Source organism: Nyctereutes procyonoides, unplaced genomic scaffold (genome assembly GCF_905146905.1).
Source record: "Nyctereutes procyonoides isolate TBG_1078 unplaced genomic scaffold, NYPRO_anot_genome, whole genome shotgun sequence".
NCBI lineage: Eukaryota > Metazoa > Chordata > Mammalia > Carnivora > Canidae > Nyctereutes > Nyctereutes procyonoides.
In genome coordinates this window covers 24,375,681-24,395,385 of record NW_026575159.1, presented here as the reverse complement: position 1 = coordinate 24,395,385, position 19,705 = coordinate 24,375,681, and the positions used below count along the sequence as shown (strand labels likewise).

Genomic DNA, 19,705 nt, shown 5'->3' with positions numbered 1-19,705 from the left:
AGCTCGTCCATCAGTCATCCCTAAACACACTTAGTACAAATGAATAAGATGTTTAGCGTCAATGAACATCACTTCCTAGAGAAAGAGCAGTGGCAGCACTGCAGGTATAATAGGAGAACCACGAGCAGTTTTTTAGGACCTGAACCTGCAGTCCTCTGCTGGGGAAAATCAGATCTCATCAGAAGTGCTTTGCCTGCCGTTCATATAAATATTGGTGTTTAAGACGACTTTTGGTGTTAATAGGAATGCTAGTGTCAATATTTTTCTTACTGATTTCTTAGTTCCTCCTAACTTTTAAACTTAAAAAGAATCCTTGGAACTAAATAAGCTGAAAATATCTTTTAAAAATAAGAAACACATTTAGATTCTGGTGCGCAGCAAATTCTCTGTGAAGAAAAGTTCCAAATTTGTGATTCGATTTGCATTTCCATAAACACAGTGAATCTTTGTCTGAGCTTATTATGTGACAAATAACAGTGTTAGAAACGGGGTGTTTTAAGACTCTAATTATGCATATCATTCTTGTTAGTGCATTTACAACGTGAAGCAATATAAAATTTGTACTTTTGGCTCAAGAGCTTTCTTCTTAAAACTGGCAGTTTAATGATTCTTGACTAACATTGGCCTCATTTAATATAATTAAAATATTAAAAAATAAATGCAAAGGTGCCCCTGCTCTCCGGGAACAGATCTGAGAAGGAGATGACCGTGCAGAATGTCTGTGAGGGTGTGCCCTCAGGACACCTGCCTGTGAGTGGGAGGGAAGAGCTGAGCCAGCAGCCCGATCAGGGATCGGAGAGTTTGGGATACAGGCTCCAAGTTCTCACAATCCCGTAAGGGTGCCAGGTCCCAGGCATGTTGAGGAAGGGGCAGAGACTTCCAGAACTGTAAAGGACACATAGTCAAGGGCCACAGGTGAATTAGGGGTAACTGGTGTGGATGGATGTCCTTCACCCTGAAGAAGAATCGGGCAGCCCACATATGCATTTGGGGCTCACCGTAACCATGTTCCCATCTCTCTAGCTTGGTCAGCTAAAATTACATAAATTTAAATAAAATTAAACCTCTGGTAGCTCAGGTGCACTAGCCACATTTCAAATGCTTGTTGGACAGCACAGAACATTTCTATCATTGCAGAAAATTCTAGTGGACAATGCTCCTCCACCCAACCATGCAGCCACATCTCCCAGAGGTCCTGCTGCCTTCCTGAGACACTGCAGGAGGAAGGGGCCAGTTCTCATCACCCTAACATCAACAACCTCTCCCTCTGCTCCCCTCAGGTGTATCTTTTCCTTCCTGTTTGATATTAATATGGCTTAATAAACTAGAACTGGGCTCAGCTACTAAAAAGTGTTTCCATGTCCATAAGGATAGGCCAGGGAGGTGAGGGCAGGAATATTTGTATTTATCACACTAGTTCAGTTAAAGAAAAGGAGGAACCCAGTTAAGTTTTAATATCAAAATAGTATAAACTGGGGAACCTGGGTGGCTCAGTGGGTTAAGCGTCTGCCTTTGGTCCAGGTCATGATCCTGGAGTCCCCGGATCTAGCCCGACATTGGGCTCCTTGCTCAGAGTGGAGCCTGCTTCTTCCTCTGCTCCTTCTCTCTCTCTCTCTCTCTCTCTCTCTCTCTCTCTCTCTCACTCTCTCTCTCTCTGTCTCTCTCTCTGCCCCCCCTCAAGTAAATAAATAAAAATAGTGTAAACATTCATACCTTACCAACATCAACGTCTGGAAATATAACATCAATCATTAGCCAGCAAGAAATTAATGCAAAACAGGGATCCCTGGGTGGCGCAGCGGTTTGGCGCCTGCCTTTGGCCCAGGGCGCGATTCTGGAGACCCGGGATCGAATCCCACGTCAGGCTCCCGGTGCATGGAGCCTGCTTCTCCCTCTGCCTATGTCTCTGCCTCTCTCTCACTCTCTCTCTCTGACTATCATAAGTAAAAAAAAAAAAAAAAAAAAAAAAAAAAAAGAAATTAATGCAAAACAAAACTATGGCATTCATATTGTTTAACACCTAGCAAATAAAACATTATTAACAAAAAAAAAACATGTTTGATGATAGTAGAATTTGCTTCATTGGGCAAACCTTTCCATGAGCCACCTCCTTGGAATTCAGTAAACATTGCATTGGTAGCTTTAGTGGCTGATTCCTCCATAGTATTCTTCTATATAAGTTTTTGTTGCAGACTGTACAAAATGTTTCTGAGCAAACTCTTCCAGACTTGAAATGTTGCATCCATGGCACATCCAATATTCACTGTCATTTCCTCGCAGGGTCTCAACAAAAGTCTGGCCTTGGATTGCACAGACCATTTGTGGTACTTACAGGTATTTTTTTCCCAGTCAGGTATTCAGCACATACACTGAACTGGTGGAGCTTCAGCAGATCTTTCCTTTCTGCATCGCACACGGGCCCTCCCAAGGAGAGTATGGGAAGGGAAAGGCATGTTCCCTGTGTGCTTGTTCCTCTGTGTAAGGGAGCTGTACTAAGTCACACACACAAACGGATTCAATTGTAAAATATGATAGATAAATGTACAAGTGCACTGTCTAAAACACTGGTCTCATACCACAACATAGGGGGATTGCCATCAAGAGCTGGTTATCCATCAAGCACTCACCTACCCAGATTTTTTGTTGTTGTTAAAGGCTTTATTTATTTATTCATGAGAGACACACAGAGAGAGAGAGAGAGAGGGGCAGAGACACAGGCAGAGGGAGAAGCAGGCTCCATGCAGGGAGCCCGATGTGGGACTCGATCCTGGGACTCCAGGATCATGTCCTGGACCAAAGGCAGGTGCTAAACCACTGAGCCACCCAGGGATCCCCTCACCTCACCAGATCTGATGCTATAGCCCACCCTCAACCCCAGACTAGGATTCATTCCTTCATTTCTTTGTTCACCATTCATTTCCTCAAAAGTTTATGTGACAAACAACGGGATAGGCTTTCTGGGGGCTCTGACCAGTGGGGTATACAATCAAGAATCGCTAGTCTAACGGGAAACAAGTTACCCCATCTAATAACCAGATTAAGTGGCCAGCACTCTGATGCAGAGGTTTGATAAAGCTTGGATGGGAAAATCTGGTTTAAGGTTGAGGCTACCTCGGTGCTCCCGATTCCCTTCCCGAACATGCATGGTGAGTCCAGCATGCTTGCCTGAGCTGGCAGATGGGAGTAGGGGTGGTGACCAGACCCTCAAAGTCCAAGCCTAGTCTGTTTCCCCTTGGATCTGACCACTGCTGTGCAGCAAGTAAAGTCTCAAGCCCAACAGAGAAAGGGCAGCAGATGGCCCTCACCTGCAGAGGCGTGACCCTGCCCACCAGCTCGGCGTTCTACTGTAGCAGGTGCGCGGAGCGGGGCGGCCCAGAGGCAGTGTCTCAACCACATCTGTATCCCCTCCACCGCAGACGGTGTCTGGCATGTTGCTGGCTCTCAGAAAATATTTGTTGCATGAATTAATTCACCCTGTTCCCCCTGCTTGGCCTTTGGCAAATGAAGGATAGCTTGTGGCTTTGCAAGATACAATTTGTGATATAACTTTCTCATACCACACAGGGGCTTAAAGTTAGATTCTTTTATAGAATATGTAGCAAAAATTAAAATTTTGGGGCTTCTTAAAAAAGTATAATATATATATATACATATATATATATATATATATATATAGAGAGAGAGAGAGAGTATACTTTTGAGGATACATCAGAGAGTAATGTGCCACTTAGTATGTGTTGTATTTTTATTTCAGGTAGATGGAATAATCACAGGTTGGCGACCAACCTCAAAGTCTGGGAAGAGTACCGTGGACAGCCGCAGAGAGCCCACAAACCAAAGGTACCACCTCCCCAGCTGTCTTGAGCTTTATTATAGTTCTCTTCATTGTCATTTGGTGGCTACAATGCACCTTCCCCAAAGATACAATTATTAAAAGCTTAAAAATTATTTCTGCTATGAATGTTAATGTTTGTTCCCAAAACATAGACTCTCAATTTATAGGGCTCTTGATCCCTAAAAAACAAATGTGCGTACAGACGGCCCCAATTTCTTGTGAGGAAAATGGTAAGGAGTGGTGAAGTCAGCACCAGTGACCGCTCACGTTTACTGAGCACTCACTTTGTATCGGGCACTATTATGTGTGTTCCACCCATATTAGCACACTTAGTGCTCCCTGGTTTTATCCTCAGTTTACCGATACGGCAAATGAGGGAGAGAAGCTCTGAATATCTGAGGGTCTGGAGGCTGTGACATGTTGGGGCAGCTCTGCTGAACCCTGTTCATAACGCTGCTCATGCTGCCCATTCACGGCCTGCATGTCACTTCATAAATCCTAAAACCCTCAGGGCTGCAAGGGCCAAGAGACCCCACCATGTGCATTCCTGTCAACCTTTCCTTACAAGTCATCTGTGAGCCTCTGCATCAGCTTCTCCCACGGGGTCCCTTCCCACTCTCCATACTCCCTAGTGGCAAGAAGCCTCTCCTCCATTCCCCACCGAACATTCTAGCTTTCCCCCTGAATACCCTCAGAACAAAGCCCAGTTTCCATAAGCAAAGTATTCTGGACAAAGTTCTCCTTATTTCAGTTCTTCCTTAGAATGCACATCCCAGGCCTTTCAACTTTCCTTCTACTTGTCATGATTTCCAGACTCTTACCATCCAGATGGCAAAATCTATTTTGAACCCAGGCAAACTATCTTTGTGATACAAATGTATATGCTGAAATTATCATCACAAAAATACCTGAACAAGAGCTATATTTATGTCTTGCATAATATAAGCAGTCAGGCATTCACATATTCCAAGTCAACTGTGGAAGTTTTGTAGATTTTCGAACATGGGGTTTGTCTAACAACAGGTGTGGAGTTAATTCCTTCTGAAAGGTGGGTTGCTGGATTTAACCTTGGAGACCCACTCTCGTATTTCTCACTTTAGTGGCTTCCACGTCAGATATATGTGTAACTTACAGAGATTCTAGGGTATTGTGCTATCATGAATATTCATGGTCCTAATCAACCTCCAACAGCATTCACACATGTAGAGTGTGAATCCAGTTTGTGAGGAATCACAGGTATGGGAAGCCCAGTCATTGCAAACAGCGTGGAGCTGGTTTTCAGACCCAGGAAGATCACCCTAACAGTGATTACAGCCTACATTATGTTAGCAAAGCCTCTCTTGTTCATTTTCATTACTAGGAAATAATCACCTCCCAGCCATGCATAGCATATCTGTGTGATGCTTCTTAATCATTGACAAACTTCACCAACCGTCCACATCATCTCAGCCTCTGGCTGGGCAATCCCATGAGCCAAACAGCTGCCTGTGGAGGTTGCACTTGGGAATGAGGTCAGGCAGCTGTGAGTTTGAGGGGGAGGAGGATGGAAGACATAGTGATACACCAGGAGGGCCAGAATAGGCCCGTCGACTCTCTGATAGCCAGTGACCTCTTTCCTCTTGCTGTGCAGACAGAGTGACTGGAGGGAGAAGATCCATGGAGTGAGGTTCTTTTCATTGGGACTGGAGGGAATCATGTTTTATGGGGGAGGTAACCAAGCCTGTGAACTCTTGTGGTCCCATGACACTGTCTGATCAAGGAGGACACAGAACTTGCTCAGAATGTGTTTATTGATGTTGAGTGCCTACTCTGTGCGACATGATACCATCCATCCCCCGTCTTTCATCTTCAAAATAAGAGAAAACCCAGTTATTCCTAATGGACTGAGACTGAAAGATTAATTTGCCCAAGATCACAAACCTGCTAAGTGATAGTAGGGCCAGAATTATAAATCTTAGTACATTCTTGGGCTCGCTTTTCTACTCTCTTCATGGTGTCTTTTTTTTTTTAATAGACTTTTTTTTCTTTAGAGCTGTCTTAGGTTCACAGGAAAATTGAGTGAAAAGCATAGAATTTTCCATGTATGTCTGCTGCCCCCACTCATGCAGTCTTCCCCGCTGTCATCATCCACCACCAGAGTGGTACATTTGTTGCAACTAATGAACCTACATTAATACACATCATTATTATGCAAAATTCATAGTTTACATTAGGGTTCAAACTTGGTGTTGTTCATTCTGTGGGCTTTGACAAATATATAATGATATGTATCCATGTCATAGTATCATACAGAGTAGTTTCACTGCCCTAAAAATACCTGTGCTTCACCCATTCATCCCTCTCTCCTCCACCCCAACCCCTAGCAACGATCGATCTTTTTACTATCTCTATGTTTTACCTTTTCCAGAACGTCCTGGAGTTGGAATCATATAGCATATATATAGCCTTTCCAGATTGGCTTCTTTCACTTAGTAGTATACATTTAGGGCTCCTCCATGTCTTTTCATGACTTGAGAGTGTATTCCTTTTTAGTGCTGAATAATATTCTGTTATCTGAATGGACCACAATTTATTTATCCATTCACCTACTGAAAGACATCTTGGTTGCTTCCAGTTTGGAGAAATTATGAATCAAGCTGCTATAAACACTGTGTGTTGGTCTTTGTGTGGACATAAGTTCTCAGCTCCTTTGGGTGAATACCAGAAAGTGTGATTGCTGGATCACATGGTTAAGGGTACATTTAGCTATATAAGAAACTGCCAACGTGTCTTCCACAGTGGCTGTACCACTTTACGTCCCTGCTAGGAATGTCTCAGAGTTCCTGTTGCTCTTCATTTTTGCCAGCATTCGGTGGTGTCAACGTTCTGGACTTTGGCCATTCTAATATGCATGTACTAGCATCTCCTTGTTGTTTTAATTTGCATTTCCCTGATGACATATGGTCTGGAGCATCTTTTCATTTGCTTATTTGCCAACTGTACATCTTCGCTCGTGAGGTGTCTGTGAAGGTCCGTGGTGCTTCTTTCAATCACACTGTTTTCTTATTATTGTGTTTGAGGAGTTCTTTGTATGTTTTGGATAACAGTCATTCATCAGATGTTTTTCGCAAATATTTTCCCCCAGTCTGTGGCTTGTCTTGTCATTCTCCCAAAATTATCTTTCATGGAGCAGAAGTTTTTAATTTTAATGAAATCCAGCTTGTCAGTTATTTCTTTCATGGATCATGCCTTTGCTGTTGTATCTAAAATGGTGTTGCCATACTCGGGTTGGTTAGCTCTTCTCTTATGTTCTTTTCTAGGAGTTTTACAGTTTTGTATTTTGTATTTAGGTCAGTGATCTATTTTGAGTTAATTCTTATGAAGGCTGCAAGGTTTGTGTCCAGATTCATGTTACATATACCCATATCGTATTATTTTTTTAGGCATGTGATATTTTGATGCTATTGTAAATGTGTTTTATTTCTAGTATATAGATTTCCAATTAATGTTTTACTGTGGTAAAATACATATAACATAAAATTCACCATCTTAAGTATTTGAAAGGGGCACTTAGTGTATTCACAATATTGTACAACCATCACCACTATGTAATGCACTTCTATGTTTGGTTTTGTACCGAGCAACCTTACCGACCTTCCATTTTATTAATTTGTTGGTTCTTTTGGATTTTCTATATGTCTATAGAGAATGGTGACTTTCTTTCTTCCTAATCCTGTATTTTTTATTTCTTTTTCATGCTTAGTGCATAAGGAAAGGCACCAGTACAATGTGGAATGGAGATGAGGAGCAGGCATCTCTGTCGGATAGCCAATCCCAGAGAAAAAGTTCAACATTATACTACTAAGTCTGAAACATTTTATTAGTTTAATAATTCATGCTTTCCTATTCAGAATCTGAGGTTTTTAGTTTCTATTTGTGTTCTTGTTGTTTATGCTTGTTCCTATGCAAAGTACCATTTTTCCTGTAGTGCTTGTTACTTTTGATGGCAAACTGCTCCATTGCCTTAGAAAATAGTTTGAGGGCTTCTCAGAAGCCTGGGAGGTGCTCAGCCAGGAGGCATTGGCATGTGCTTTGGGGCAGACCCTACCTGAGGATACTGCCAGTTTGGAACCACTTCACTCTAAATTCTAGTTTGATGGTTTTTAACCATGGCTGCTATAAGCACATGGAAGCACCAGCTGTGGTGACAACTCAGCCCTTTTCTGTCCCACTCTCCTCACAGTCCCTTGGGAGGTAGGCAGAGTGGGTTTACTTTTCATTCACTCATACATGATACAAAAACCTTCTGGTAGAGAGGGCATCCTGTCGGGCTGCCTACTTGGCATGCTCAGGACCTTGACCTCTGTTCCTAACTCTAGAAGGTCAGCAAGACCAAAAAGCACCCCTCTAGGGCCTCAGCAAATTCCCTCAGGGCAAAGGTGGCTTTGGGGATCCACTTCCTCCCTGGTTCCTCCTTTTACTGAATTCTGACCATAGGGTTCCTTATTATCTTGCCACATCTTTCATGATCTCCCTAATGTTTTCAGTGGGAGGTGGAAATCCTTGGTCCAAATAGTCTAGCCTTCCATATTACCAGAAGAAAGTTCTTTCCTTATGTTCTTTAATAAAAGGAATCAATACTTAATGTGTTTTATGCCTAATGATTTTAGACCTTTTCTTTTGTTTTGCTATTTTCTGTGGTAGTAAAAATATTCATTTTGCCTTCCAGTTATTTTTACTAGACTCCAGAGTTTCTGGTTCTGACAGTCAGGTAGTGGGTAAAACTGACGATGGGCATCTGTCATTTCAGGCATCTGACATTGAGGGAGGAAAGAGCAAGGGACAAAAGCTCCTCACCTCTTTATTTTGGGATTAGCATGATCCACAGGTGCCCCTGGCCTATCTGTTGGCTGTCTATTACCCAGACACTCATGACCAATTAAAGTCCTGCACGCAAATTATTCCTCACAACGTCTGAAGTGGGTGAGCCACAGATAACTGAACTGGCTGAGGTCAGGGTCTATTGCTAAGATCCAGAAGTTGTGGCGCAAGAGGTGTATGCCTGGAAGTGAGATAGGCTGCTTTTCCTCAAAGTCAACATAATTATAATAGATGAATTTACATATTTACCTAATTAAGCCACAGATATGATAGCCTTTTAAATAAGAGTATGGGGATTAAAAAGTAGAGCTATATTTAATAATGACTATAATGTCGGTCTTTGGAAACTATTATTTCCTGGATAGTTTGTAGTGTGCAATCTGGGTCTTCAGAATATTTATGCTTTATACTCTTTGTATACATTACACTTTCCTTCGGTGGGTCCATGTGTATTAGTCAAAATATTGAGAAGAATTAAAAATTCGAGTGCCTCCAGGATAGGCAGTGGCAGGAACGAGGGGGATGGGTTACAAGTACAACAGAGGCTTACACTCTCCAGAGTTGAGTTGAACCTCCCTCCCTGCCATGCATTGCATTGAGGACATCAGTGTGGGGCTCCTGGATGATGCTGCCTGTGATTTTCTGTAGGTCAGAGATAGTGTCTTATTTAATTTTATGATTGCACAATAGTACAATATTTTTTTCATTTATTTAACATGTATTCAGTAAAGCTATATACCAAAGATACAAGAGAAATTGGTAGAGAGAGCTTTCTCAACACCTGAATGTATATAAATGTCCCTGCATGCAGGCTGGATCATCTGAAGCAACAGGGTCCAGGAGCCTGATTAGCTACATGCAGGAGTAAGACCTGCCCATGGTGCTTCTGTTATTGATTCTGGCTGTGGGGTTCGCCTGCTGTATTATTGAAAGATTCTCAGATGCAGGGCATCTGGCTGACTTAGTCAGTAGAGCATTCAGCTCTTGATCTCAGGTTGTGAATTTGAGCCCCATGTTGACTATAGAGATTGCTTAAAAATAAAATCTTTAAAAAAGGAAATAAATACATATTTCCCAGCCCACCTCCCCTCACTGTCTATGCATCAGCACTTTACTTGTCCACTCTTGCTCCTCCAAGGCTCTGAGCTACTTGAAACCAGGGACGGTCTCTTATTGTTGTGTCTCTATGCTCTAAGGATAGCTCTTGCTGATGTTTGCTGAATAAATGAATGAATGAATTGACTCTGTTTGAAATTTAATTTAAAATGGCATCTCAATTTCCTCTTGCCTTTTTTGCTTTTACAGAAGCAAGCAAATTGAGAAACTAGAAGTAGATCCTAGCAAGCGTTCCATCCCTGATGTGGCTAACATAGTTCAAGAGAAAAAACACAGGCTCCAAAGAGTTCGAGCTGAACCCAAAATTATACCAAGTGAGGAAAATCCTGACTTTGAAGATAACCCTGAAGTGCCTCCATTGATTTGAAACATCAGGCTGCATCAACGGACTCACCAGACCCGGTTTTTCCTCAGTGCAGTGTGTGTGTATACCACTTATGGGGTAAACAGAGTTATTTATCAGTGTTACTACTTCAGTGTTTCGACTTCTATTTTATACAGTAATATTCTTAAACTAGCTAAAAATTCAAATGTATACCTTAAAATGCTATAACTCATTTGTCTATAATAAAATGTTGGCTATTGCAAATGTTCTGTAAATCATAGAACTATTACATTAAGATGTTGATTTTCAATCACAGGACTGGCTGCTAATGCAGAGAGATGAAGTCAGAGATAAAAGGCCTGATTATTAAATTGGTACTTCAGCAAATTGGTCAAGCTCAGAAGTTAAAACCGTAATTTCAGATCAAATTGCAATGTGTTAATATGATTTTAGCAGTGTTTCAATTTTCTTCTCATGGCTATTGGTGGTAATGCCTTGGAATGATGAAGAGGAGAGCGAGCAAGGGTAGGAAGGGAGAGCCTCTAAGGCTGTAGGTACAGGCTTGGCATCCACAAAATGAGGAGAAGAAGGTGGAAGGAGGGGGAAGGAGAATGGGCTGAAGGGAGCCTCAGAAGACAGTGCAGCTCTTAGAGAACCCCAGCCAGCCCAGCGGGAGCTTTAGCACAGGGTTGTCCACAGGAGATGAGCCTGTTGGGTCAAGGATGAGAACCTTGGGCAGAGTGGTGCCATGTCCTCACTTCGATCCTGCTAAGTGTGGCTTCCAAGGGACTTTGTGGGTGAAGATGGATGAATGTTGGTCTTTGGAGAGAGCTGTTTCCTTTCTATGAGCTTCGCCTCCGATTTGGGGTTCCTCCTCTGTAGCCCAAGCTTAGTGAGAGGGCCTTCAAAGGGTGTTTGGAAGAGTGTGTCCTGAAGTTGGGGATGCACAAGCTGGTGCCTGAGAAACCTGAAACTGACAGGGGGCCGGAGTCCCATCCTGCCAGGAGAATCATCTGTGGGACCAGAGAAAAGCTGTGCCAGAGGAGTGGAGAGTGTGACCCTCACCCACAGCTGGCTGGGGGCAGGAAGGTGTGAGCCTTTTCTAAGGACCAGATGTGGGTTGTCATGGGTTGCATGTGGGGCTGAGGAAGGAAGCTCAGAGGACTGGCCAGGACTGGGGATGTCAGAGAGGAGCAAACGGGGAACCTCTGAAGAACCCATGAAAGGGGGATTCTTCAGAAGAAGACAAGTCAGTTTCATCTGTCCTCTAGGCTGGCAGAGCAGGAAGCCCGGCCAGGCCATGTGAGGACCATCATTCCTGTACCAGTCAAGGTCCTGGCAGTTTCTAGCCTTGGACTTGAATGGATAAAGAGAGGAAGTGGTCACTTGGACCCAGAGGGACAGCTGAGGACAGTAGACAACTGGCAGGAACTGGGACTTTCTTCCAGGATGCAGCCCACAGGGACAAGCTGGGGGAATAAACATCTTGACCTTACTTTCCTCCTCCCCTCCAATCTCTTGATAGATTCTCACTGGCCATAAACCCAACCAGAAGCAAGGGGCAAGGGAGCCTGTCTGTGTGGCCTCCAGGGGCCATGCCCTAGGGTCCACTGCATGGGGGAGGCCGCAATGGACGGAGCCCAGACACTCCTCCCTCACCCCTCTCCTCTATCCTGCCCCTTGCTTTCGCAGGTCGGGGATGGAGCAGGAGATCCAGGAGTGCAGCCGAGGAGCAGGGGGGCAGGGTGAGGGAAGAGACACATGTCCCCTCTTCTTCAGCAGCCTGGAACAGGGACCCGGGCCAGGGAGGGAGGGGAGTGGAGAATTTAATGCCAGGGTGGCAACTCTATGAGCAGAGACTGGGAGCACTGAGGGGCCCTCTATTCCCCAAGAGCAGGAGGAAATGTCTTAGGAGCCGCCTCTGTCTTCATCCAGGGCAGGGCCACCCTGAAAGACAAACGGCAGAGTGGGAGACGCACTCCCACTGCTGTTTTGATCACTTGCTGCAAGGTGAGCATTCCATGTTAGGCTTATGTGAATCATGGCCCGATTCTGGAATCTGGTGCCCGGGTTGTTCTCTGCTGGTCCGCCCTGGGCCAGCCTCCTCACCCCGGCTTCTGCCCATTTCTTACTTCTGGAAGACTCATTGCTTTTGCACCCGCATCAGCTCCTCCAGGGACAGGAGACAGAACAATCTCACCGGTGGGATGTCAGCTTCTGGTCCTGATGCCCAGATGCTCTCAGGTCCACAGACTTCTCCTCCTGCGTCTCTGCTGAGGTGGCATCGAGCAGCGAGAACTGTCCCTTCACCACCATCATGTCCTACCGTGCCCCACACAGCTGTTCCCTTCTCTGCATATGCGCGGCCTGCAAATGGCAGGAGACCACTGACACTGGTGGGCACGGGGACCGGGTGGTGAGGGCTGCTTAAGCCCTAGGGCCTGGGTGGCAGTGCCCTCTTCCCCCCCCCCCCGCCTGCCAGCTGGGGTTGCACCACACAGCGTGTGTCTGTCACCGTTTGCAGTCTGTCACAGCTTGCCTGACATTTGGATGCAAAGTGCTAGCCCGTCTCCAGTTGATGCCTGTCAGGCCAGCGTGGCTGACACTCCTGGAGCAGACCTTCGCCAAAAGTAGCTGTTCTTTCTCTAACTTTTGTTCCTCTCATGTGGTCTGGTGTTTTCCTTGTGTTGGAGATAAGCTGAAGTTGGCCCTGCTGATAGGTCTCTCCACACTGGCGGACATTCCCTGAGCAGCTGCTGGGTGCCAGGAGCCATATCAGGAGCCCACTCTCCCGGTTCTCACCCTCTGTCCATGACCGCTCCCTCCACTCTTCACAGAAGGCCACCACCCAGGGTGACTCCTTCGGCCTCATCCTCTTCTCCATGGATACCCTCCCTGTCCTGGGACACTGGGGCCCCTTCCCGTGGCTTCTGTTACTAGCTCTGGGATGATGCCCCTGGAATTCCTTTCAGGCCTTCCATGCTTTTCCTCATGTTCAGCTGACTCCTGGTCCAACGTTCAGGTCAACCATCAACTTCTCTCCTCTTTTTCCTGCCCCTTCACCTTATTCTGTCTCCTGTCCTCCAGCTCTTGTTTTATGCCTTCATTTTCCATTCATTCAAATTGGAAGACACCATCTGCTTCCTGTGCTCAGCATTTAACTGATCACTAAATCCTGTCTGTTCTACCTCACAAAGAGCGTCTCCTGTCTCCTCCAAGCCCATTTCAACTGCCTGCATTCAATCTCCCATCAGACACTTGCCAATGTGACCCCTGCCTCACCCCTCCTCGACTTCAATACCCCCTTGGACTGTTGCCCAGAGGACAAGATCTGGACCCCATCCTGCTCTAAGGCCACATCTCCCACCACTTCCCCCCCGGGCACCAACCTACCCACCACACCAGTGTTGTCACCATTCATGAGAACCATGTGGGGGTTATATATGCACTGATGCTCTGTTGGTGGCATCACTGAGCTGAGGTGGGTGATGTGCTGGATCTGAGGGCCCAGGTGAGTCCTCTCAGAGTTGTATGGGAGCAGGGTGATGTTGCCAAGGCCCAGGCGACAGACTAGAAGCCCTGGTGGTGGGCGAGAAGGCAGGACCAAGCACAGAGGCACCTATTCCTTCACAAGAGCATCAGTTGTTGAGATAATTATAAAGAAATGGTGCCCTTTTCAAAGAGAAATTAAGACCAACTTGATGGGCCATCATCTTGCATCAGCTGCTCTGGGAAAGTGCACTTGTCCATGGTCTGTTAAAGGGAGAAATCAGGGATGCCTGAGTGGCTAAGTTGTTGAGTGTCTGCCTCCGGCTCAGGGTCTAATCCCAGGGTCTGGGATCGAGTCGAGAATCAGGCTCCCTGCCAGGAGTCTGCTTCTCCCTCTGCCTATGTCTCTGCCTCTCTCTGTGTGTTTCTCATGAATAAATACATACAATCTTAAAAAAAAAAAAGGAGAAATCACTGAGCAGAGTGACGCAGGAGCTCCCCTGAGAGCACTCAGGGTTTTGAAGGAAACTCCAAAAGGAAAAACTTAGAATGCCCATTCTGATTATTATTGCAACATGACAATCAATCCATACTTAGTGACATAGAACAACCATTTCATTACGCTCCCACTTTCTGCAGGTCAGAAATACAATGGAGATAGCTTGTCTTTTCTCTCTTATGCCTGGGATAACTTGCAATCTGGAGGCTAGAATCACCTGGAGGTGTCTTCACTCACACACTTGACAGTTGATGTTGGCTTTTGACCAGGACTTCAGCTGGGCTGACAGCCAGAACATGTGCACGTGCTGATGAGGGTCGGCCTAACTGCTCTGGGAGCATAGTGGCTAGGTTCCAAGAGTGAGCATCCCAAAAGAACAAGGAAGAAATGTATGGCAGCTTACTTCTGTGCCCTGTTGATCAGGGCAGTCACAAAGGTGGCCCAGCTTCGAGGGGAGAAGACTGTTTCTACATCTGCTAGAGGAGTGACTAGCTTCCAGAAGAGCATGTGGGACAAGAGACATTAATAGAAGGATACAGTCTACCATAGCACCTTTCCTCCCCCACGAAACTCAAGTTCTTTTTGGCCTCATTCCCTGCTCCCAAAGAAAACAGGAAGTGACTCCTATTGTTGTATGAATGAAAGATAGGGACAATGGTGAGGGGGACATGTATTTAATTCTACCTCAGGACCATTGTCATTACACACACCACTGACTGTTTCTCCTTTTCTCTAAGTGTTCTGTATGTAAAGATACAAATCAATGCATGGCCAAATGAAGATCCAAATGCAGTCTAGAAGGGTTATTCAGAGTTATGAATGAGATCCCATTTAATGTTCCTTAAGTCATACAGATAACAATAGAAAAGAGGATTTTTTTTTTTTTTTTTTTTTTTTTTTTTTTTTGCCCTTTTGGTCAGGGGCACCTGGGTGGCTGTCAGTTAAGCATCTAGCCTTCAAAAAAAAAAAAAAAAAAAAAAAAAAGCATCTAGCCTTCAGCTCAGATCATGATCTCAGGGTCCTGGGATTGAGCCCCAAGTTGGTCTCCGTGCTTAGCAGGGTGTCTGCTTTTCCCTCTCCCTGTGCCCCTCGCCTTGCTCATGCTCTCTCTCTTACCACCCCCGATCTCAAATAAATTTAAAAAAACTTAAAAAAATTTTTTTATTAAAAAAGTTATCTCCCTCTGCCCCTTCCCTGCTCACATGTGCACTCTTCTCTCTAAAAATAAATTAATAATAATTAAAAATAAAAAGATCTAAAAAAAAAGTAAAAATAAAATAAAAATAAAAATAAAAAGATCTGAAAAAATTTCCTTAGGCTACATTCCTTTGAGAGCAGCAGTGAACTGTGATAACTCTACTGAGCTGCTTATGAGTGACTATTTTGCTGGCCTTGCCTTTCCATGCTATATGATGTAGCCCAGGTCTCCAGAGGTCTCCAGACATGGGCCCATCTCAGTGTGAGCTCTTTATCAAGCATCATAGGTCAAAATATGAAAGATGAAGCTAAAGCAATGCTTAGAAGAAAATTTATCGCTTTTGTTAAACAAAAAAAAAAAAAACAATTTTTTAAAAAAGATAAATTTATAACTCCCTTATGAGTATAAATACATGTCAAAGATTGTACTTAACTCTCTAATGACTGAACCAGTAGGATGTCACAACCGGTCTCCATGAGCACTTGCATGTCAGTAGCAGGGAGGCAGTTAAGGACCTGCTGCCACAAATTCACAGACACAAGACGAGTCTGCCCACAGGCCAGTAGTCAGTTGCAATCCACCAGATGCAATCTTCAGGAATCCCACTTTTTAAGACTTGCATGAATCAGATGATGGCCAGACCACCCAGCAATCTGTATTTGCCTGGTTCACAGCCTCTGTCGGTTTCCTTGATACTCCGAGTAGAGTACATTTATCAAAAAATGTCAAAGACCGGGGCACCTGGGTGGCTCAGCACTTGAGCATCTGCCTTTGGCCCAGGGCGTGATCCTGGGGTCCCGGAATCAAGTCCCACATCAGGTTCCCTGCATGGAGCCTGATTCTCCCTCTGCCTGTGTCTCTGCCTCTCTCTGTGTGTCTCTTATGAATAAATAAATAAAATCTTTAAAAAAAATTGTCAAAGATCAAAACAACTTAGAATTTAACTCAGGAAGCTAGAAAACACACAACAGTTGAACCCAATGATTAAGAGAAATTAATTGTGAGAATAAAGGCAGAAATCCACGAAACTAAGACATTTTAATGACAAATCCATTTAAAAATAGAAAACTTGAGTTAATCAGCAACTATTAAATTTTGAAAATTTGATAGGCTTTGCTTGACTTCCTTCCACAGGCTCCTTTCCTCACCAACAAATTTCTGAGGTCCTGGCAGTTTTATAAGAATTCTATAAAATTTTCAAAGGACAAAATAACCTCTGTCATCTAAGTCAGTGCCCTGAAAAAAAAAAGATGAAAAAAGTGCATATTAATGTGCCACCTAGAAAGATCTTCATATGAAACCAAATAAAGATGGTTCATACACACAAGAATATATGGAGCCATTTCATTTGTGAACATGGATATAAGACTTAAATTCAATATCAACTAACTTAATACCACCGTATTAAAAATTACACATCACTAGCAAGCAACTTTTATTTCAAGAATACAGAGGGGGTTTAGCATTATGAAATCTATCCATTAATTCACATTAATAGATGTAAAGGAGAAGGATTATATCGTCATCTCAATAGATGCAGCAAAGCTTTTCTAAGGTTTAATCTTTATGATTTTTAAAGGGGAAAAACTCTTAGAACAATGAATATTAAAAATAATTTCTTTAACCTGATAAGATTTTCCCACCAAAAATTTATAGCAAACATGATACTTGGTGAAAATCATTTAGTTGTATGAACTTTCTTAAGCTCAAGATGGAAAAAGATATTTCCTACCCTTGTTTTGGCTCAGCACTGCTACTGAACATTCCATGTTCTGATGGAAAAACAACAACAACAACAAAGGAATAAGGGATATTGGGAGATATGCTTACTTTCAGATAGTGTTATTATTTTCATAGAAATCTAACAGAAAAAGACAAGTTGTTAGAACAAATAAGTTTAATAAATTTTCCCAGTTGTGAGATCCATATGCAGACTTTAATAGTGTCCTTCTTCATCAGCAGTGGTGAATTAAAAGTAGAATAGAATATAAGCTGCTACTCGCAAACAAAAGTTTGCCATCTGGAAGCAAAAGCTATAAAGTACCCAGGAATTATCCTAAACATGCAAAAATATCGAGAAAAAATAGTTTCTTTTTAAAGGACATAAAGAAATCCTTACCAAAGGGTTGACTACACCACTGTGCATGGATGAGGTGATGACACTTTAAAAATGTGTCAGATTAAAAAAAAAAAAAAGCATCAGATTCAAACCATAAGAGGCTCTTAACTTTAGGAAACAAACTGAGGGTCACTGGAAGGGAGGTGGGTGGGGGGATGGGAATTAAGGATGGAACGAGCAGTGGGTGTTATATACCACTGATGATCACTAAACTCTACCTCTGAAACTAATAATACAGTATATGTTAATTAATTACGTTTAAATAACACAAAAAATGTGTCAGATCTCCAATAGTCAATTCATTTCCAATAAAACCAATATAAGAATGTGGGGTGTCAGCAAATGGCCAAGACGAATTGTTAAATAAAAACACAAAATGAATTTCAGGCTCACCTTACGAACCACAAAGATGTTCCCTTAATCCATAACCATAAATGCATATTAAACAATACAAATAAAATTATTGTAATTTTGACAAAGGAATCGAAACAAAGGAAAGAAATGAAAAATAGACCAAGGGGAACATGGTATGTGATAGAAGTGGCATCACAAACGGATGAAAGATGGATTATTTAGTCGTGAAGGAAAAAATAGGTGTCTCTACTTCCCAACATAAAAATAAATTCCAAATGGATTAAAGATGTAAATGTGAGAGATAAAGCTATAAAACAGAAAAAATATAGGTGAATATATTTAGTATCTCAGGATGGGGGAAGGATGTTTTCAACCAGACCTCTTATATCCAAAGTTATTTGAAAGTCTAAAACCTCAAGAGGTTAGTGTCTAAAACACATGAGGAATTAACATGGATTGGGGAAAAAAAGACTAGGAAATTTACAGAAGGCAAAATCTAAATACAAGTACACTTGACCAGCAATCAAAAAAAGACCAATTAAACAAGGAGATAGTAAAGCTTGTTATCAAGTGTCAGGAAGAGTTGGAGAAAGGGGAATGCTCCTTCTCCTCTAGAAACCTGCCTGCAGCTCTTGGGGTCGAAAGGGTGATGGTCAAATCATGTAAGAGTTGGTACCCAGTGGGCAACAACCCATCAGAACAGGTGCCTGACCAGTCACATCAGAAATCATTCCTGCAACATGATTTCCAGCAAGACTCATGCCTCAGTCCACGGAGAAATATTGTTGTAGCATAGAGTTGGAGGAGCTCAACGTTCAGGGAAATGGTGAATAAAATGCTGTCTATGCTTCAAATGCCATTCTTTTCAGGGGTCAGAGGTCGTGAGCTAGATGTACGTGCAGAAACATAGATCTTGAAAATTAGGATCAAGTGAAAAAAGTAAGAAATAGCCTGAAAGTCAAAGCACGTATCATTTTTGTAAAATTTTTAATGACACCCTCAACCAAACACAAATTGTTAAAGGACACATATATGTCAAAATAAATGCTAGGAAGATAGTTTGAAAGGTATTAACTAAGTAAGCTAGATTGGATTCTGTGGAGAAGTGGAATGGGCTTGGGAATGTGGGATGACAGAGAAAATAATTAAGATCCATCCATTTATCCATCCATCCATCCATCCAACCAACCATATATCCATACATGAAACAAATCATGTAGAGGCTTTGCATGAACATCATGATGTGTAATGAGATGAAGAACATGATTAACTCTCTTCAGAAAGCTTACATCCTAAGTCAGGGAAGAAGGGAAGGTGAATCAATAAATCAATATTAATTTCTCATTTCTCTACTGCTTTTAGGGAATTTGAGAAATAATTCAACCATCTAGAAACAGAAGAGTCTAGATTGGTAGCATCCTTTTCCAATAAATATGAGGAGTCCTTATTATGAGCAAGCACTGTTCCAAGCCCTTAGGGCCACCAGGGACCAATCCACACTCTTTCCTTGAAGACTTTCCTTTCTAGTGCACAGAAAGTTGTAGAATCTCTAAAATGAACTGCCCTCATTCGGAGCTGCTTTCCAGGCCTGGCCTTATGAAAGGGGAGGGCATTGAGGCAGGAGCTTTTATGTCCCTCATTAAAGGACAAGCCTGTTGCAATTCATTCAAGCCCTGCTTTTTCATTTACATTCTTCAGTGCCTGATTCATACTATGACCTGGCTGTGGAAGGAAGGAAGCTGAGGGAGAAAAGGAAGACAGAGGCAAGGCGATCTATATTATTTCAGAATGTCGGTAAAGATGCCCAACCAACAAACCAGATAGCATGTGGGATATACAACCTGCCACGATTTTTCCTGCCTCGTGAACTCAGCTAAATAGAAAAGACATATAAAATCCAAATTAAAATT

At 43.1% G+C, this 19,705-nt stretch overlaps 1 protein-coding gene across 1 annotated transcript in view; it reads left to right on the top strand.

Moving 5' to 3' along the window:
• DNAAF11 (dynein axonemal assembly factor 11) overlaps positions 1-10,230 on the top strand; it is a 69,892-nt gene extending 59,662 nt beyond the window's left edge. Inside the window, exons 11-12 of the mRNA XM_055314257.1 lie at positions 3,755-3,840; positions 10,001-10,230. Coding sequence (XP_055170232.1) covers positions 3,755-3,840; positions 10,001-10,178 — 264 coding nt within the window. The 3' untranslated portion in view covers positions 10,179-10,230. The remainder of the gene's footprint in view (positions 1-3,754; positions 3,841-10,000) is intronic.
• The last annotated feature ends 9,475 nt before the right edge of the window (positions 10,231-19,705 follow it).